The 22,500-nt window shown below is 39.0% G+C and overlaps 1 protein-coding gene across 2 annotated transcripts in view; it reads left to right on the top strand.

Annotated features, from left to right (window-relative positions):
- The window catches only part of LOC138051764 (roundabout homolog 2-like), a 28,111-nt gene extending 9,878 nt beyond the window's left edge, over positions 1-18,233 (top strand). For both annotated transcript variants that reach the window (XM_068898020.1, XM_068898019.1), the window contains 2 exons: positions 12,999-13,078; positions 17,110-18,233. In XM_068898020.1, the coding sequence (XP_068754121.1) occupies positions 12,999-13,078; positions 17,110-17,523 (494 nt within the window). In that variant the 3' untranslated portion in view covers positions 17,524-18,233. The remainder of the gene's footprint in view (positions 1-12,998; positions 13,079-17,109) is intronic.
- The last annotated feature ends 4,267 nt before the right edge of the window (positions 18,234-22,500 follow it).

Below are 22,500 nucleotides of genomic sequence, written 5' to 3'. Positions count from 1 at the left end.
TGTTTAGAGCTGCTTTTTTCTTTGCAAGTTTTGGCATAACTTTAGAAGATCTGATAAGCCGGGTTGCATGATGCCTGGACGACGTACCTATGACTAGAACAGAAGCGAAAGAAAAGAGAAAGAGAACGAGAACGACAAAACAGTACACCAGTAATAGCTCAAACTTGGTGGAAGGAGTTACTCCACAATTTTTTTTTCTTGGACACTAAACCATTTGTCATTTTTACGAATGCGTTATTTTAAAGTGAATGCGTATTTTAAAAAACATGGCTAAATCGTTTTTTCCATTTTTCAGGAATGAAATTCGAATTTTGATTTTTTAGTGGAATTAAATAACAATCATCTGTAGTCTTTTGGAATAAAAAAAAAATGTTGATTTGTTTGTTTGTTTGTTTGTTTTTCTCTAAAATGCGAGCGCACATGTGTTTTTTAAAACTCCGTTTGCCTAACTGATTTTCGATGTGCCTCGACAGTGACAAGAAACTTTTGTCCTTATGTTACTAGTAATAGCTACTGTAGGTATCGCTAAGTGCCAACGAAACAGTCAATATAATACATAGTTTGCAGATTTGTATCAGAGTTCCAAATCACCCAACAGCAGTTGTAATTTTTATTGGAAAGTACTGCAACTCAACTTATCTAGTTAACAATAACACAATAATAAAAATTGCACACTTTGTATCTCAACGTGTTTTGCTATAATATGGAAAATACTGCTGTAATTTTTGAACGGCCGTAATTTTAACAGGAATATACAATAATTAAGTTAAATAAAATCAGTGCCATGTAAATTATCGCCAAAGCGCTTTCAGCCTTTTCAGTGTGGAACATGTAATGGGAATCAAACTCACTCGCACATGAAAGTTGTTTCACTTGTAGAATTTTTTATTTTGCAAGATACAGCCATGAATTAGTATAGGTAATCGCATGGGGCCGAGTAAAATTAAGGATTAATATCACGCGTGTTTTCAGAAGTTGCTGAAATTGCCCGAGTCGCGCTGCGACGAGGGCAATTTCAGGAACTTCTGAAAACACAAATGATATTAATCCTTAATTTTTCGAGGACCCATTGCGATTTCTTGTTAATAACATAGAGGGCAAAATTTTCTTAACACTGTTGAGGCACCTAGAAAAACAGTCAGCTAAGCGGAGTAAAACACTCGTTCGCTCGGAAGCAAAACAACTGACAAACAGACAAGCAAGTCAACTTGTTCTTTGCGTCCAAAACGAGTATAGATGATTGTTATTTACATCCACTCGAGAGGAAAATACGAGTTTCATTCCTGAACAACAGTAACAACGATTAAACCAAATGTTAAGCTTCAATTTATTTTATTCACCTGTGTTGTAGAGGTTACCACTTGCAAATACGCATCCGTAAACATAGCAAACGGTTTGTCCAAAGAAATCCACCAAATTTGAGCTACTCGTTCCTCCCGTCAATGGCAAATTGTTCTGTGACCCTTTTTGTTGAGCTGCAAGATGTCGTCAGTGGTAAACTGAAAGCCCTCTTGACGAAAGGAATCATTTTGTTTTTCAACCACACAATCCCGCTACGCCGGGCGCCATGTAAGTCGATCCAAGTTTTAAGCTTTTCATGAAAAAAATCTTTTGCCCTTCGTCTTGTCACTCAAAAATTTAAATTCCAGATCATCTTTTAAAGCTAGTTCTTAATGTTTATGCCTTTTCGGCGAATGCAGCGCGAATTAAAAGACAAACTTCAATGAAGACGAAGTTGTTTTGCGCAAATAGAAGAAACCAACTGAATGTGGAAGAGGTACGTTCAGCCAATCAGGAGCGAGAATTTTTGGCGCTCGACCAATTGCCCTCTTCTCAAGCAAAATTAAGAAGTAATGCCCTCTTCATTGACCAATCAGTATTCAGTAATTTTGCCCTCTATGTTATTACAAGTCAAATTGATCGTTTAATTGTGTATATTGCAGACGATATAGTTGGTTATAAAACGAAAACAAATAAACTGCTCTACACCGGCCGATAGGAACAGGTACGCCGGTCTAGTTGTGAGCCCGTTAACTCAATATATAACACGATGGTTCGAAAATAAATATTAAAGGACACTAAAAGCAAGTGTACACAACACAATGGTCAGGTAAATGGGATGAGATGTGTTTTCACGCACCTCCGAACACAAGATCATCAATAGTCGAGCGCATCATGCACGTTTGTCTAATGACATCACACATCAAAACACGCGCGTTCATTGGTCACTAAAATCTCCAGGGAACCTTATATTACACTACGTAGGCTTACATTGCACTTTTCACAGCACAATCGAGAATTCTATCTCGCATTTGCATGCAATCAGAGATCACGTGAGATAGGAAGCATGCACTTCGAGCTCAGTGTGATTTGGACTTCGAGAGAAACACTGAGTCAAAGACAAGTTCTTGTAGAAAAAAGTCAGTTTTCCCGCTTACGTTAAATTAGCGGAAACTACGAATGTCGAAGAGTGATAGGGCTTCACAGGAGTCCACAATGGCCGATGGAGACCTGAACGAAGAAGAACTTCTTGGAAATTTGTCCGAGTATGACTCGGCAGCTAAAGCGGCGGACGTTCTGCCCATTCATTTTCAGTCAACAAACAGGCAGCTCCTGCTTTTATCTCGCCAGAACAGGTCTCCTCGCTGACTTCAGCGATTCAGTCTGACGGAGAGATTGGTGGAAAGCCCTAATGCAACAAAGAGAAAACCAACGAAGGGGAAAGCCACTGCCATTAAATGGAAAGGCAAAATGAGCGAGAGCTCCGTTCCCGCCAAAACGCTCTGTCCTGACATCGGCTCCATGAGCGAGGACTCGAGCGACTCTGAGTGCAAAACTCTTTTGAACCAGGTGATGAACTCCCGACCATCTACCTCAGCTGACAGTGGAGGTCAGCAGGAGAAACACTCTCCTAATAGTAATGATGATGCAGATTTGCGTGAGATGACTAAATTATATGAGTTAACTGAATAGAGTGTAATGTGAAGTGGTCGATTTCTATCCCATATGAACCATGTGAGCGCTAGCCCTACTGATGGAAAAGGGCCCACACAAGGACAGAGAAAAACTCTGACCAGGGTGGGAATTGAACCCACGACCTTCGGGCTAGATCTCCGCCGCTCTACCGACTGAGCTACAAGGTCAGACGGGAGCGGGCCGTGGGAACTGCAGATGCTAAAGTATTGCTGAGGAGCACTGTCATTACTTGAGCTCCCAGACTATTTACTAAACTCATGAAGCCTGTTTATAGTACCCTTGAATCCAAAGGCATTTCCTTAGTTGGATTCATAGATGATATTCTAATTTTGGCCGACTCAACAGAGGAGCTCAATTCAGCTGTTAAAGAGACCATACTCCTCTTACAATCATTGGGATTCTTTATTCACGAGATTAAACTAATTCTAATCTTGAACCCTCGGGAGGAGGTAAAATTTCTGGGGTTCTTGATCAACTCAGTTAGGATGCATGTCAGTATGACGTCTAACAAAGCCGATAAATTTAGGCAAGATTGTTATGCATTGTTAAACAGTGGCCTCAGTGGTAGGGCTTATGGTCTCAAGTTTTCCAAGGGTATCCTATGACCCACTGTATTATCGGCAACTTGAGAACAAAAAAACAGCAGCCGTAAAACTCAATAGACACTACCTAGATGCCAAAATGGAGCTATCGTATTTGGCAAAACTAGGTACAGAGTGGTGGACAAGAAAGCTGTGCTTGTATCCAGTACCTATCCTCATGCTAGCCGCCCAGGTCACTCTTAACTGTAATGACTCTCTTTTAGGCATGGGTTGTGTTATTGATGAATCTGATACTATAACTGGAGGAAGGTGGAGCCCAAGTGAGGCCCACTCCCATATTAACTGTTTGGAGGTTAAAGCTATTAAGCTGGGCCTCCTGTCACTCTGTAGTCACTTGAGCAACACGCATATAAAAGTGCTCTCTGACAATCAAACAGTCGTTGCCTATATTCGAGCTATGGGCGGTACACATTCAGTTACTTGCAAACAGATAACTAGAGAAATTCTACTCTGGTGTAAGCCGAGACAAATCTGGCTTACAAGCTCTCACTTACCTGGCCGCTTAAATGTTGTTGCTGACAGGGCCAGTAGAGAGTTCACGGACAATACAGAGTGCTAGTGGTCCTTGGAGGCCAGTGCCTTCAACGAACTTGTGGACAAATGGGGTCAACCGGCTGTTGAAATGTTTGCCTCACGGCTGAACTACAAAGTAAGAAACTATGTGGCATGGAAGCCTGACCCAAGCGCGTCAGCCATTGATGCATTTGCAATAGACTGAGCTAGCTATGATCTCGTTTATTGCTTTCCCCTACTCAGCCTGATCCGGAAGGTTCTTCAAAAAATTCAAGTTTGTCAGGCCAATGCAATTGTTGTTGTTCCCCGTTGGAGCACCCAGTTCTGGTATCCAAAGTTGCTAAAAATGCTTCTCCAAGCTCCTGTCCAAATACCAGTAACGCCATATATATTGACATTGCCACACGACCCTCTGCTTGTTCACTCACTCTACCCAAAGTTGGAACTGATTGGTTGTCTGCTGTCAGGCAAATGCTGATGGCTCAAGGGATTCAAGGTGAATCAATGGAAATCATTCTTAATTCCTGAAGAGAGGGTATCTAAGAAACAATACACAACTTATATCTCACAGTGGGCTCAACACTGTCGTAAGAATAATGTGGATCAAACTAAACCATTCTTGGCCCAGATTTTGGGGTTCCTCGCAAAACTCTCGTCTACGCTTGGATGCAGTGCTGTAGCAACTGCAAGGAGCTCATTGTCCTCATTTATACAACTCGATGGTATGAAACTAGGGGACCACCCACTTGTTACAAGATTTATGACAGGTCGCCTCAACAAGAAGCCAGGATTGCCAAGATATGTGGAGATTTGGAACCCACAATCTGTTCTTGAGCACTTGAGGAACTATCCTAATACCAGGGAACTGCCTCTTAAGCAGCTAACAGTTAAACTTACTGCTCTCTTAGCTTTGGTCACAGCACAACGCCCGAAAACACTACAGGCATTGTCGTTAGATAGAATGAGAGTCTCAGAGGATCAGTATGCGTTTCGGGTGTTATCCTTATTGAAACAGTCATCAAGGCATGGGGGCACAAATAGACATATTTCCCCTATTGTCTTAAAGAGATATCATGTTGACAACAAATTATGTGTGGTTACCCTTTTAAATGAAAACGTGATAAGAACCTCTCAGACAAGGTCATCACAGCAACTGTTGTTATGTTACTGTAAGCCATATGGCCCTGCTTCAAGGGAATCCGTCCCGAGATGGCTAAAGCAAGCCCTAAAAGCAGCAGGTGTTAACACTGATGTGTTCAAGGCTTACAGTACACGCAGTGCTGCTACCTCTGCTGCCGAGGTAGCCGATGTTCCGATTGGGGATATAATGGCCGCATCAGGCTGGAGATCGGACGGAACCTTTTCTAGATTTTTTATGATAGGCCTGTGCAAGCTGGGGCATCTGCCAATGCTTTTGCTCATGCAGTGCTTAGTACCACTTGAACAGTTAGTTTTAGTTGGCCTGTTCGTTTGCCATTGCCAGGCCCGTAGCTGGAGTATTTCAAGGGGGAGCCGTATCCATTTGTCTGACGGGGGTAGGGAAGAAAAAGCGCTTTTAATCAAACGTCAGTTTGGATCGCTCTAGTATTGTAAGTCCCTTAATTCCCTACTATACAAAAAGATAGTGCATTATTGGTATAACACTAACAGTCCGTATAACAACAAGGGGCTGCAGTAACATTCGCGGATGCATGGTAGGAAAAAGCTCCACCACTTCTTCAAGGTCTATTTGCTTGTCGTAATGGATATGCATAAGTGCAAGTGACGCTAATCCGTTCTCGCTCATCGTGCATCGCATATAGGTGTTCAATCTTCGCATCGCGCTGAAGGTCCTTTCGCACTCGCAGCTAGTTAAGTGCAAAGTGGATAGTATTTTGAGCAGAGTGAATATGTTGGGAAATTCATCCTCGTCGCACTGCTTCAGGGCTGTGGCACACGAGCCCGGGAGCTCTTTTTCCTCTGCATACTTAATTCTCCACCGCCGAAATTCTACCGGGAAGAGCTGTGGAGATGGAAGATCGTCCCTGTACAAATCCACCACCCCTTGTAACTCTTTCGACTTCGTTTGATTCTCGTTTATTACAGAGGGACCCAAAGCAAGCAGCCTTGAGGCTTGGACGGTGATGGCATCGAAGCGCTCTCCTAGCTTCAAAATGATGTGGTCAAGAAATGGAGCAGCCACGTTGATCCAATAATACTCCTTTGCTGTTGGAGCTGGAGCGTTGGCGCGATGACGTTGCCTACCAGCAACTCTGGGAGCTCTTGGCGCCACTTCCACCTTAGCTGCCATTGCCTTCTCATACGCATCATCATACATCTCGTCCATATCGGCGCGCATATCCTGGTACGACTTGAGCACACTCGAAACGATCGTGAAAGCCTTGAAAATGCCATTGCTCTTCCGTTGCAACTTCGTTGTTAGAACACTCATGTGCGACAGATAGAGGTATCCAATGACAAAAGTCACGAAAAATTCAAAGTTCGTAATGGCTTGGAGTAGTCCAGAGGCATCCCTCTTAGTGGCTGTGTTCCAGCATTCATAGAACTGGGCTGGACAGTCGTCGCGGTGTAGATTATGTGCCATGACTTCCAAAACATACACGACATACTTGAAGAATTCATAAAAATGCTCGTAGGCTTCAGTCCTCTCTTCCCATCTGGCCGTACAAAGAGTTATAAGAGGCTTTTTTCCGAAAACATAACAATGAAAACAACAAATACTTTATTTTGAATAGGCTAGCACAAGCTCAATCCTGACAATCCTAACAATCCAAGAGTCGGCACTCGGTTAGGTCAGAAAAAGCAAAAAACTCTTGGGCCTCGAGCCCCCTCTCCTGCGGGCTTAATTGCATATTCTTAAAAAAATAAAGGTTGCTTTTTACGATACTAACTGTATTAATGGTGAAATGTATATGAAATGAATCATATATGAACTGCGGATATGTAATCAAGTGAAGCTATGATCTTCGCAGTTATGAACGCATTTTTTACAGTTGCGTAGAGAAGCCTGAAAAATTCAGGACTTCAACGGGTTTTGAACCCCTGACCTCGCGATTCCGGTGCGACGCTCTAACCAACTGAGCTATGAAGCCTATGTGGGTTCTAATGGTCCCGTGAGGAATGAATCAATGATGAAATGTATGTGAAATGAATCAAAAAAAAAAAAAAAAAAAGCTGTGGATATGAAATCAAGTGAAGCTATGATCTTCGCAGTTATGAACGCAATTTTTACAGTTGCGTAGAGAAGCGTAGAGAAAAAAGTGAGAAAGTTTTCAGGCTTCTCTACGCAACTGTAAAAATTGCGTTTTCAGAAGTTTGTTTAAAGCTCGTACAGGTAATTTGTTGGAGAGGATCTTGTTTCAAGTTTGTCCTTTCTTGATTGCTGTATTTTGCCGATTCTTGTTCCAAGCCAAACCGGCGTGTTTCATACGTCAAAATTGGAATGATCTCGTTCTCAGAGATAAAGTGAAATAAAGTACATTAATAAAACTATTTTGACCTTGAACAGACCCTGAAATGGTTTTTATTTTCTTTTTCCATTCGCTCGCTGAGGATGTGCCTGTTTCCGTTAAAAACTCATGCGATTCAAGAAAGTTCATTGCCTAACTGGTGAATTCCACAGTAAATTTCACTTGAAAAACCGATATCGCACTCATCTCTTCGTGATTCATGTGATATCGCTTTTTCGCGTGAAATTTACCGTGGAATTCAATCAATCAATCAACTTTATTTAAAACACGGTAAATGGCTCAGCAAGCTGGTTTTCAGACATGCCGTGTAAGAATTACAAAGTATAAATGCTAAAAAAATACAAGAATTACAAGATATAAATGCTAAAACGACTAATGAACTAGGTATAACTTAGCGCTAAATATCATTTAATGTCAAAGAAATTTAAACAATAGTAATAGTTAGCGACAAACATAACTTACTATATAGTAATACCAACAAGCCATGTAAAAATGTGCCCTAGCGATGTAAAATGTGTCTTATGATATCGCACGTTTAAAGCTTGCAAGATCCCTTATCTCACGTATTTGATTTGACAGTTAGTTCCAAACATTTGCATCTCGATAAGAGAAAGAACGTTTTAGAAAATTCCTTTTAGGTAGCGGTAATTGGAAGTCATAGTTCGAACCCCTCAAATTATAATTGTGAACTTCTGAGGTTCTATGAAAATACTTCTGGAGATACTTTAAACATCCTAATTAACAAGTGCCTTTTCTTTCTTTCTTCATAGTTAGAAAATTTAGTACTGCTGATGATCGAATAGAGTAATCAGCCCTAGCAATAATCCGTGCTGCTCTATTTTGTAACTTTTGTAATTTGTCAGCAAGTGTTTTGGAGCAGTCACTCCATACAACATCACAATAATCAAAATAAGGTTGTACAAGTGAATAGTAAATTGTCTTAAGAGTCTCTTGATTGTCAGTTAATTTTCTAGCTAAATACAACAATGGCAAGCCATTGGGGACTTTAGAAGGAATATTTTTGATCTGATCATCCCAGGTTAGCATTTCATCAATATGAACTCCCATAACTTACTACTAGGTTTATGTTCAATTGGCCAATCATCCATCTTTAAATTCATGAATTTAGCTTTTGTCAAATTTTGCCGAGAACCAATAGTCATATAACTAGTTTTGGAGGTATTGCAACTTAATTTGTTTTTCTGAAGCCAAACATACCAGGTGTTGTATGTTATAGACATTTTGGGAAATCATTTACATGAATTATAAACAAAAAAATGGCTCAAGTATAGAACCCTGGCGAATGCCACATGATTCATATTGTTCTGTGGATAAGAGTCCATTTACGTAAAATCTTTGTGTTCTATCAATCAAATATGATTTAAGCAACTGAAGAGCATTGACAGTGACACCGTAACAAGAAAGTTTATGCAGTAAGATGTTATGGTCTACAGTGTCAAAGGCTTTCTTTAAATCTATAAAGACTCTACCATTAAGTTTACCAGCATCCATATTGGTAAGCCAAAGGTTTACTGCACTTATAAAAGCTGTACAGGTTGAATGATTTGGTCTAAATCCAGATTGAGAGTCTGTCAAAATATTTCCTGCTTGGAAATACTCTAACAGCTGAGTATGCATGACCCTCTCTATAATTTTTGATATGGCAGGTAGAATAGAAATCGGTCTATAGTTGCTTGGAATATTTCTTTCATCGGACTTAAAAATAGGGTGTACTTTTGCCTTTTTCCAATCATCAGGAAATATTCCAGTCTCCATTAATTGATTTATAATATCACATATAGAATTTGAGATGTATGGACTAAAAAGCTTTAGAAGTCTGCTAGAAATATTATCCAATCCGCAACTTGCCGAGGATTTGAGTTTAGTGACTGATCACGCTGTGAATATACCCTTCACTTACAGGGCGAAAATAAAAATTCGAGTCAGCTCTATTTAAATAGTCCTCTGGTTGAAAAGCAGTGTCTGGAATACCAGATGCCAGTTTACTACCTAGGGAACAAAAGTGGTTATTCATTTGCTCAGCTGTATCTTGCTTTTCTGTAAAATCTTTGCCCTCATAAACAAGTTCATTTATAACTGTTACTTTACAATTGCGTCCCAGGGATCTATTTATTACCTTCCAAGTTTCTTTAGGATTACCACTATGCTTCTTAATGCTCTCATTAAAGAAGTTAGTCCTGGCTTCCCTAATGCTAGCGTTTACGTCGTTTCGTGCCTTTTTATAATCATTCCACATTTGATGAGAATTCTGCTTGGCTGCTTGCTTTTTTAGAAAATCACGCTTTCTCATCTTCTGCCTCAGTTCGGATGATATCCACGGTGAAGATTTACTTTTCACTTTTCTTTTCCTTATCGGCGCATGTTTATTAGCAATTTCCAGAAACAGAGATTTCCAAACTAACCACATTTCGTTTGGGTCATCCAAAACAGAAGCAAGATGGAAAAGTGTCTCTTTTATGTCATCAATGAAGGCATTACTACCACAATTTTTAAATTGTCGAGATTCAATTACCTTTGGATCAGTTTTGGGCGTATTATGTTTATGAATAGCATAGATAAGACTGTGGTCAGAAATACCAACGTGTAGGACCCCATGATTTGTTATGATATCTGGTTTGTTAGTGAATATGTGATCGATTAGTGTTCTAGTAGTAGTAGTGATTCTCGTTGGCTGATCTATCAATTGAATGTATTGGTACGTTTCAGTAATAAACTTCAAGTGTTCAGCATTGCGGTCAGGCGTTTGCGGTAATAGATTACAGTTAGTATCACCTACAATCATACTCTCCTTATCTTCTTCATCAAGTTTTAGCAGGTAATTTTCAAATTTGTCAAAGATTTCAACCTTCGAGTCTGGAGGTCTGTACCAAGTTATCAGCAGGAATGGCCTGGACTTGAGCCTTTAAATTTGAACCGTCAAAATTTCTAAGTCTTCGTGAGAGGAGAGGTCTTGTCTGTTTACGTAATTCAAGGATTGTCTAATGTACAAAGCTACACCACCACCATTTCTATTCCTATCGCGGCGGAGTATATCGTACCCCTCAATGTCTACCTGGCTATCGGGAATTGTTTTATCCAATTTCGTTTCGTTCAATCCAAGTATGTCAATTGTTTTACCTTCCATGAAAACACACAATTCGTCATGATGGCAAGTTAGGCTACAGATATTAAGAGAAGCAATTTTAAATCCCCTCATTTTTTTAGTAGGAAAGTTAGAGGTTAAGTTAGATGAATGTAAGATGCTATCCCTTACACAATTCATACTAAGATCATCATCCTGATTTAATGACTTGTAATTCTTCCTACTTGGTTCAAGTTATTGTTCCACATCGTGTTACGGTCCGATGGTTTGCTTCAGATACTCTGTTCTGATTCATTAATACCTTATGTCCGTCAGTTCAAGCGTACGTTGATGGTACCCAGTTCTATCCGTCCTTTTTTGCTGATGACATTAATGATCACACAGACACCTTTCCCTTAATGGGAAGTTGCAGTGATGACATACCTGCTAAATACTCAAATATTAGCAATTGGAACTGATGCCATCTCTGACCTCATCTCTCTGTTTAGTGTTCCCCTAGATTTCGAAGTTTGGTTTGATTCTAATCTAAACATGATTGCCACTCAGGTCAGCAAGCCTTGGGCTGATGTCTTATTCTTCTCGTATCACATTTTCCAAATTAGGAAATTCTTCTCCAAGGCATCAACATAACAAGTCAGATCGATTCTTACAATAGTCTTTTTGAGGGCTCACCGAACAGTGTGGTTGCTAAGATCAGGCCCTTTCGAAACGCATGTGCCCCTTTATTGCTGTTTTCTGTCATGTTCCTCCGGTTTTATGAGATCTACACTGCTTGCTTGTGAAGCTTCTGTCGCAACTACATCGCCTTACGTTGTAATCTCCGTAGTGCTGAAAACAATACGCTCCTTTGGCTCCATCTCACTAAATCACTTGGAACTCTAAAGCGAACTTGCCCTCCTCATTCAAAGTTGAACGTCCAATCGTCATCGGCGTCGCAAAGGTGCGAGGAGCTTAGGTAAGAAAGTCGTGTAGAATTGTGCGGAAATAGGAACCTTTACCACGTGACTTTAGAACTGCGACAGCTTCACCGGTTTTAAAAATTAAGCGAAAGTCTCTTCTTTCAAGGCAAGCTTTTTCATAGTTGGTCTAGTCGTGTTTTTATATATTTGATAACCTTTCAAAACACGTACTGTTGTTTATTGTCAAAAATTCGCTTCGCAAATTTTCGAACGGCCTTTTATATTTCTTGGAATAGTAGCCATGAGGTAAAATCCTCAAAAACTCGCCGGCCTTTTATTGTGCCTAATTACACAAGACAACACAGCACAGCGTACAAGGGGTTACGTTCGTTCAAACGTTGGCCGTGCAGCACTTATATTTCAACAGAATTAGCTATGAGAGTGTAGAAGATAGCACTTCACATCACCCTCTCATAGTTACAACACAGCGTAGTTTGTTAGAAGTCAATAAACAGTGGTAAAAGTCAATAAACATTTCTAGCATTAACCAATCATGCGTGGGTCGTGCAGCAAGAATATTGGCCCTCGGCCTAGTTGTACTTGCATGGTCCTTACTATAAAGACCTCCGCCCAATAGTCTCCAAGTACGGCTATTGTGCTTGGTAAATAAAGAAATAACAAGAACTAGATTGAATTTTTTTTTTGCCATCACTGAGTAATCATGGAACGACGATTGAATAATTATTTTCGGCCATTTTCTGCATCCATAGATCATGCAGTATGGGTATTTATCGTTACCAAATAGGTAATTTCCTCATTCATCACCTTTAATCTTTCCAGCTAAGATTTGCAATAGACATAACAATGATGTTGGACCGATAGTTTTCCTGTTATTGCACATCATTCCGTCCTAGTACTGTAGCCGTGATCTTGCCATTTCGTAAGAGTTCAGAATGCAACAAAGTACACTTCATTCATTTTATTTTATTTTATACTATTTTGCTTGAGCTGTAAAGCTGTTTTGATTGAACAATAAATGAAATTTGAGCAATAAGGCAACGATATATTATTGAAATTTGCTTGTGTATGTCATTGAAGACCAATAAAGATCTAGGAAAAGTGTTGTACGAGCAAAATCTGATAGTATCTTCTAAATTCTGCATAATTCTTGATTCACACTCTGCCTTATCCAAAAATACTATTTCTACATTTTTGTGGCCCTAGCTTTAAAATGTATCACAAAACTTTCTTTTGCTTTTTTGTGTTTTTTTTTATTTATTGCATTGTTATTGCATTTATGATACTGCATGGATGAATTGGTTACAGCTGCCTCACAGTACCGAACCTCTGATCTCAATAAAAAGGGGTTATGTACTATGAATGTGTAGAGTTTTAGTTGTTAATTGAAACGTTTGCTTGTATCTGCCTTTTCCAGAAATCCTCCGTAGTGATCCTCCAGCTCAAGGAATGTGGGTGTGGTATATTTCAGAATCTAAAATTTCAGAGGGTGCTGGGGTAAGTTTAACGTAGCACATGTCATGGTTCATTCATGACGCAGATGCTAATGATAATGCTAAACTTAAAGCTAGAGGAGAAAGTTGCAAAAGAATAGAACCTTCCTTTAAGGTTAAAAAAAAAAGATTTTGTGTTTACCTTGGTCGCGGTATGGGTGTGCTAGAAATTCATCCCGTGAAATCTGGTCAAACCTTAAAATATCAAGAGTCTCAAAAAACGTAACCCCTCCCTGGGGGTGGAGTTAAGTTTTAGCTGATCGTGCCGCTTACAGCCTACAGAATATCTCACTGCTAAAAATGTACTTTCACTTAAAATGACATTGCCAGCTAATAATTATACATTTTGGTCAAATGCCTTGACCTTTGTTACTTTACACAAATCGTTTTGTGCCAAATCGTTAGAGATTCATGATGCAGTGTCATCACATTGGATTGATCATAAAGATGCGCGTTCATTTCTAATGGAAAGCAAATCAGTGTTTTAATGCATTGAAAGTTTGAACCTTAGAAAGAGGAACAAGCAGTGGAGTAATGGTTACACCACAAGTTCACGTTTCTAGGAGAGTCCAGCAGTCAACTCCGTACTACCCTCTACATAATATTATTCAGCATTAAATATTTTAAAGTCTTGATTTTTTCGGCTTTGCTGGTGTTTCACCACATTTTTTAGACTAAGAGGAGATTTCCAGAAGAGGCCTAAAAAATGAGAAACGTAGCACACCCTCTACATATTTGGTTTGACATCACAAAATGATAGGGCAATATCCATAGAACATTTTTTTTTTAGGTGTGACGTACTGATGTACTGGTGGGACGTCGTTGTGCCGGTAAGGCCCCTATGACTTAAGCATATTTATAGTATGATTAGTTAGTTTCTACAAGTTCAACTCGACATTTTTCCCCTCAAGTTAACCCTAGACAGTTTTAAATTAGTTCAAGTATTACTGGGGTGTAAAACGCCTTAACCAGGTCTCCATGGTAACCGTTGGACATGTTTTCTTTTTAGAATTCAGAAGTTAATCACTGCTAATTTTAGGAAAGCAGGTTTCCTGATCAGAGGAAAGAATCTATGATTCCTTTTTACTTTCTCTTAAGATGATTGGTAATGGCTAGTTGCACTGAAAGCACCACCAGCGCTCACTGTTGAAGCCTGTGAGAGGTTTATTTGCTCCCTTTATACAACCAACAAGAAGGCAGGGATAACAGCTGCCGACGTACGCTATTGGATGTTTTGCCAAAAGCACCAAAGAAGTGAAAGTTTACCACCCACAAGCAACAGCTTGCGACACCACATTGAACGTGCTAACTTTTAGCATTCCATATTGCAGTTTTAGAGTTTATACGTAAATTATGCAATGGAAAGTTCAAGTCCTCAATTTGTTCACTCCTCTCGTCGATTTGAAAACTATCTTCAAAACCAAAGGTAATGCCATTTTGGTATCAAAATCTGTTTTCAGATCTCACCTACAATATGTCTTATTAGCAGTGGTTACCGTGAAAACATAGTTCAGATTTTGTCAAGATAGTGAAAGATTATTGTGAGCAAAAAGAGAAAATAAACGAACAAGTTTTGCATAATCACTGTAGTAAACAGCAATTGTTAAGGGAAAGATGCGTTATTTTGAAAACTGAATAACTTTAAATTCAAAAGTATTGTTTTGTTTGATTAACTTAAGATGATGGATAAAGAAGTGATAAGTTTGGTCGTTATTCTAAAGAATCTAATGCTAATTATCGCTTAGATATCCTTAATTAAAAATGACCATAGCAACGGTTACCATGGAAACCTGGTTAAGTTGTTTCACACATAAAAATAAAATATATTCACACCAGTAATGCTTGAACCAATTTAAAATTGTCTAGGCTTAACCTAAGGGGAGTAATGTCGACTTGAACATGTAGAAACTAATCATACTAAAAATATGCTTAAATCACAGGAGCCTTACCAGCAGTCACAAATGAGCCCCGAGCACAACGACGTCCCATTAGTACATCAGTACATCGTACCTAAAAATGTTCTATGGGTATTGCACTATCATTTTGTGATGCCAGACCAAATATGTAGAGGGTGTGCTACCTCTCGATTTTTTCAGGGTTCTACCTCCTAGACTATTTATTATGATAGACCAATTTCGATAAATTAAAGCTGAGTCCTAAATAAAGGGCATCATCTCGAGGCTCTCGGTAATAAATATAAGGATTTGTATGAGTTTATTCCGCAGAGCCTCGAGATGATCCCTTTTGTTTATGACTGAATTTTAATGTTTTATTATTCGCTTTCGACCAGATTGCACTGTGCAGTGACCAGAACGGCTATGAAAGATAGACCTCTTACCAAAATAATGTAAAACTGCTATTAAAACATTTGTCATGCGTCGATTTTTCACTGTGTTAACCTGATGCATTTTTATTGAAGTACCGTACTTAACATATTTTTCTTTTGGCATAGTCCATAACGCCATTTTGTTTTCTGTCAATTCCAAATGCATTTGGATGGTTAGTCAGTTTAGTGCCGGCAAACAGAAGATTATTACCTTTAGAGTTATTCGCGAGGACTTATTTTTTACCTGAAGTCTTAATTGAACTGTTTGCTCTATGGTCCACATATTCACAACAATATCCAAAACAATAATTATTATGTGTCGCTGGGCTTATACTAGTATTAATAAAAATTGCCTACTGATACACAATTGTATCCGCTAGATTTACGGTGATTACTTTGTACATGCATTTTTCATATAAATCAATTTAAAATCTTGCACAAATCTTGAGAAGTAATGCGCCGATCAACTCGAAACTTTGACAGCCCCTCTCCCTCTCCGGGCTAACCCCGATTAGAACTTTTGAAGATTGGATCGTTCAAATTCCCGCCCCCTCCGGCAAAAATGGTGTTCAAATGCCCTACCCAATCGTCGGATTTGTCTGTGAAACCCTACCAAAGAACGATCGTCGGCGGCTCTTGTCGTCTTTAAGAGAGATCTTGTATAAACATGTCAACACATGTTTCGTGGCCCTTTCCTTGATGATGCCGTATTTGCCAGACTTGAGCTACTACAAAAACACAACTTTAATATTAAAACTATTGAAAGTGACTTGTTATTTAATTAATTAAGTCCGACAATGTCAATAAGCCCCCAGGGCGGGGGACTCGCATATGAAACAGACGGGGATGCTCGTTGTCTCGCTTAGGGGTGTAAATTTTGGATTTTGGTCTCGCTTAGGGCGTTCCGGGCAAAGCGCCAATATTTTAAGCTGCCAAGGTGTCGTTTAGGCTTCCGTGAAGAAACACAGAATTCCGCCAAGAGAAACAGAAGTCAAATTTTCTTTTTAACGTGTTTTTTTTAGGGGCCAAGATTTCCGACGAGCATCCCCGTCTGTTTCATATGGGAGTAAGCTGCTCCAACTCCGAAACACGGCAATGGTTGTTTAACTAGCGTACTGTATACTTATACAACAACAGAGCCCAGAGCGTTTACGACTGCATCTATTTTAAATTATTCAGTGTCGGTTGATTACATCTATCAGAAACGTACAGCTTTAACAATGAAATAGGTGTGAAAACCTACCATATTGTATTCACTCTATAGTATGACAAAGACGGATTACGCAGCCAAAATTCCTTAATTAAAGACCTCTTTTGGAAGCCAATCGCTCACATTATCTCTTCCTTTAATTTGCTAGCTGTTTACAGCTGGCAGAGTTAATATTTTTGAAAACTTAATTTTCATTCTCAGAAACATCCAAATTTTTTTTGAGGTAGCTCCTGTTTTGTTTCATGCTCGTATTTTCTGCAAACACTGGCCATGTTGCAGCTTACCTAACTTGTTCTTTTTTACATGCTACTAGCCAGTTAAATTACAGGAGACGTGATAGTAAGGCTTACTGATGAGTTTGTACTACCCTTACAAAGTAATCAAAGTTATGATATTCAAACAACCCCAGAAAACTACATATAAAACTGTTATTCTTACTTCTTGTGAAGTATTATTAATATAGATATTCCTGTTAATTATCAATTCTTGTTATTTGCAGTGGAATCCACCATCAAGTATGAACATGATTTACTCTGTCTGTGATGTTTACACTACAGCAACACCTAGAAACTGGCTAAGAACTCCCTTTATTCCACTCAGGGGTGCAAAGCTGATGGACGTTAAAATGGGTTACTTTTTGAGAAATTGCCCAATTGATGCAAGCATCCACTGCAAAACAAGTCTTGGTTTTTATGTGTATCACACTGATGACAAGTTGCCTGATCCTGATCCTGCTGTAATCAACTATAAATTTGTAGAAAACATTGTGCCAGTAGAAACCCTTCCAAAACGTCGCGAAGGGAAAGAGTTTGTATATCATGGCAAAGTGGTTACCAAGTCGAAGGGCCTTTATCTGGCATTTAAAGATGAGGGAGCTTGCATCTCAATCCGAAACTTTACAGCTGTCGGCTAGAAATCAGGGGCACCCAACGTCAACATAGTTTTGGAAAATATTTGTTCGGAAGACGATTTATTTAAGATCTAGAATTTTTGGAACATCTGTTGTAAATTTTCTTGCTTGCCTGGCTGTCCGAAAATTTTCGAACGTCTAAAAAATGGTATAATTTGCCCAGTTTTAACGGATTTTTACCCTAAAAAGGTCACCTAGAATTTTCGGGAGCCTTTTTTCTGGCTGAAATTTTCGAAAAGGTGGGTTTTAATCCCTATAATTTTCGAATCACTAGACTTTCAGCTAGGAAATCCGAACAGATGATAAAATTTTTGGGGATAAAAATATGCCTCTATCTACCGTTTAAGTATTAAGATACGTTTGACAATGCTACGTATAAGTCGTTTTGAACTATATTCTCGTTGGGTGCTCCTGAAAAAAACTCTGTACTGACTTGCAAAGAAGGTTCAGCAATACCCCTGAGACTTAGTATAGATGCTCTGGATACATTTCATTGAAAGTCTCTAGATAGTCAGGGAGGTGGACAGAAAATAGGTCTTCATCACTGTCTTCCATAACTTCGACTGCTGTGGCAGCATACCGTGACCATGAGGTCATTGATCATCACTGTGTTTTGACTTGGAGCTCTCACCAACGAATTCTCGCTGCCAGCTGTGCTTAGCATGTACAGAAAATGGAAATCTGTATTAAACAAAAGAATAGTTTTTAAGTTACTCTTCAGCTTATACAGTTTTGCGTGCTAAACGTAAAAGCAAATTGCACCACATACTTTTAGTTCAAGCATTTGGTTCCTATGCCTAGGAAAAGGGTAAGAGCAAAGCTTGGCATTATTTTTGGCGACGGCGTTACGGTAGCCATTGTGGGGCAAATCCGGTCTCAGGTTGAATGCGTTTTTATCTACAATACTAGACATATTTAGTTGGAACACTTAGCGAATGGTCTAGAATCATCGTGTTACAAGATTGTAACTTATACCACGTTCCCCTACCCCCAGTTCAATGTTGTGTTAGAATTTTTCAGGCGATCGCTAGTAGTTGTGAAAATCAACATTGCAGGTGGGGGTAAACGGGGATGAGTGTTCCAACAAATGCGACTAGTATTGTAGGTTAAACCTTTTTCATCCTAGGTGGTTATTAGGATAGGATTTTAAAAAGGGGGTGAGGGGGGGGGGGGGGGGGTAGGGGGGCGGCGGAAGAGGCAAAAAAAGGAAAGTAATGAAAAAAGGGAAGTTGATTAAATTCCTCCTCCATCTGTCCCTTGCCTTTCGTTTTTTCTTAAAGTACCGTCTCTCCCTCTGCTTTCCTTCTTCCGTACTGTTCTTTACGTTACTACCAACGGACTGTGCCACTCACCTTGAGCGATTGCGTCTCCTCTGTGTTAATCGCTAAGCCATTGAAACGGCCACTGAAATGTGCTAGATATTTTTTTCCACCAATGAGTTTTTAAGCTATTTCCAAGCTATTTCCAAGAGACAACCACCATTTCGCACATACGTAAATGGAAAAATGAGACTCAGAAATTTTCAGCTCATCCACAGTTATATGGTTCTGAAGGACAAAAATATTGTACGACGTTTATTACGTCGCTATGCAAAACGTGACATCAGGAACAAGGCATCATTTCTAGTCAGGATAATAAACCGATTTTCTATCTCATGTGCAAACAGATCTAATTGACTTTCGGAAAATAACCTGTAACTTTTCTAAGGAGCGTACAGTGTAACTGGTTCTCTTCTTGTTAAAAATCATAACTCAAAGTTTTCGAGGATATTTTCTTTCAGGTAAACATCACGCCTTGTTAGAACACTAGAACGTCTATTCTAGATGGTGCGATTTTGGTCGAAGAAGTTTATATTATCTCACAAAGGAAAATAATTTGTGAGTAAAGTGACGACGGACTTTTGCCGCAAACGCAACTTTCACACTGTAAAAAAAAAAGAACTTGTCACCAAAACACTGGTTTCATTATCTGGGAGAAACCGCTTGGACAAAAAAAAAAGAAAAAAAAAACAACTTAACCTAACTTAACTTAATGAACTTATATAGCGCTATAAGTTATAACAATATTCTAATGCGCTTTACAGATATCATATAATTTAAATAAAAGTAGAATAACCTTTCTTGTTTACATAGACTCGATCTAAAAATTCAAAACTGTTAAAAATGTTCATATGCTTGCATCAATAAAAAAGTTTTGAAACTCGATTTCAATGTATCTACGTTTGCTGAATTACGAATTACTAGTGGCAAACTATTCCAGACCCTTGGTTCGTGGGACCAAGAGGAGGTTTTGATCGTCGCTGCGCAATGCGTGGCGACCCGGAGGCTTGATGTGTAGTAGCTTAATTATGTAAGATGTAGGGCAGTCTTTAAGCCCTTTACAAACCAACAGTGTGATCTTAAATCTGATCCGAGAGGTTAAGGTTAAATTGGTACTGTGACACTATAGTTGACGTGCGACGTGGCGAATACATGAACCAGTCTTTTGGTGGCATCATCTGATAGAAATTTGCTTATTTGCCAGATCTTGTTAAGTCCGAAGAAGACCTTATTACACACCTGCCCAACGTGCGCATTCATTGACAAATTCTTATCAAATCACACCTTGAGATTGCAAACAGAGGATGACACAATCTCGGAACTGCCAACTTGTACAGAGTTAACATTTATTTTGGCGAGTTGCTGACGTAAACCAGTGATCAGAAATTCCGTTTCTGCACTAGCGAAAGAATAGGCCATTTCCGAGTTCACGTCTGCCTCCTCTTCAAAGCGAGTCTAAGTGCGAAGTTTTTCTTATGATAATTGTTTTCATTCATATGTAAAGTAGAACTAATTAACATCACAAAAACGTTGCATTTAGACTCGCTTTGAAGAGGAGAAAGACATGAACTAGGAAATGGCCTATTACTGACACAAACGCAAACAGATTAAAACATCAATTTCTGGAGAACATTGGATATGGATCGGTTGAACTACGTCATATCGATCTTTATTAACTTGACTCTATAAACAACATACGAAACGATGATTAAATCTACGGAAGACTACAATATGAAAACTGGAAATAATTCCTGAAGGCGCAAGGGAGGCCAGAAAAAAAACCTAAAAATCGTTCTCTTAACGTTCAAGCAAACGGGCACTAAACGGCAATAAGACTTTAAATTAGTAACTCATGCACGCCATCTAAATGACCGTCACCCTAGGAGGGCAAACCTAGCTAAGTGGTAAAAGACGGGCCCAACTCCCCACATTGGAAGATCGACAAAGGAGACAAAAGACATAAAGGAATGAATGCTCAAACACAAGCCTAAAACATACATGAGAACAATACAGAAGACGAAAGAAATAAATGGTAAAGAAACAAGAAAAAACGTGATGTATATCGTTCGCACAGTTTTCGACCCGAAGGAAGAACTCACACCTTGAAGACACAATTTTTTACCAATATGCAAAACAATACCACAAAAGCGTTGATTACCAATAACTCTTAAGGACAACTATACGAATTCTTTTAGGGAAGTGCAGAAAACAAATATCTGCAAAACTATTTTAACATTTGCAGTCGTCAAACTTCAGCATGTTATGACATATCCAAGCACGGACATCAACGATGCACTCCTCCGTAGCTCGAATGGCTTGTTCTTGAGAGTACTTCGTGCCACTTTCACCGACGGCAGGTGCTTTTCTATCACTTGAAGACGGCTAGAAGTGTACATTATGAAATATATAGATTTAGCCAAGCCCAAAAGTGGAGCTCCCTGATTATTTATTCTTACTGCCTGTAGGGTTAGTGAAATAAAAGGTTTCGAATTGTCCGCGTTTTGATGCTTCCGGTTGCTGCTTTAATCTTTGCTTTCTTCTACAGAAAAATTCATTGCCTAACTAATAAGTGAATTCCACGGTAAATTTCACGCTAAAAACCGATTTCGCATGAATCACGAAGGGATAAGTACGATATCGGTTTTTCGAAAGAAATTTACTTTGGAATTTACCAGTTTGGCAATGAATTTTTCTTGAACCGCATGAGTTTCAGAGTCAACTGTCAATAGCCAGCGAATAAGAATCACGCAAAAATTAGAAGCCATAAAATAAAAATAAAAAAATAAAAAAATACGTTGTCAGTTCAAGGCCAAAGAAGAGTTTTACTGATGCACTTTATCACTTTATCTCTGAAAACGAGATCTTTCATATTTTGATGTACTTCATTGAAATACGACTAGGTTGGCTTGGAACAAGAATCGGCAAAATGCAACAGAGAAAGAACGAACTTCAAGCAAGATCCGCTCCAACACTTAAATAACGTTTAGGTGCTATAAACAAATTTCTGAAAACACAAGTTAGTGAAATTTCCCCCTAATTTTACGAGAACTCATTGCGATTACGTGTTTATAACATAGGGGCAAAATTTTCTTGGCACTGTCGAGGCACATCGAAAACCAGTTGGGCAAACGGATTAAAAAGCACTCAAGTTGTTCGTCGCATTATAGAACAAAACAAACAAACAAATCAACTTTTTCTTTGTGTCCAAAGGAGTACACATGATTGTTACTTAATTCCAGTTGACAATAAAAAAAATGATTTTCGTTCCTGAACAAAGAAAAAACTGATCAAAGCACTTTTGAAAATAACAAACATTTTAGTGCCCAAGGATAGAATTTGTGGAGTAACTCCTTCCACTAAGTATGGGCTATTATTGGTATTCCTTTTTGTCGTTGTCGTTCTCTTTTGCTCTTCTTTCGTTTCTGTTCTAGACATAGGTCCTCCAGGCATCATGTAACCTTATCAGAGCTTCTAAAGAAATGCTAAAAATTGCAAAACAGAGAAAAAAGCAGCTCTAGGCAAATTAAAAATGAACACTCAGCTTTAAGTTTATTTCTCTCTGATGCTTGACTTGAATAACTGTGTAGCCGCCAGTGTGGACCACAGCTATCATGATATGTCAAACTGGATTGAAACCAGTGAAAAATGCAGAAAGAAAACA

This window comes from Montipora capricornis, chromosome 6 (genome assembly GCF_036669925.1).
Source record: "Montipora capricornis isolate CH-2021 chromosome 6, ASM3666992v2, whole genome shotgun sequence".
Classification (NCBI taxonomy): Eukaryota; Metazoa; Cnidaria; class Anthozoa; order Scleractinia; family Acroporidae; genus Montipora; species Montipora capricornis.
The sequence above is the reverse complement of the archived record's forward strand: the minus strand, read 5'-3'. Positions and strand labels throughout refer to the sequence as shown.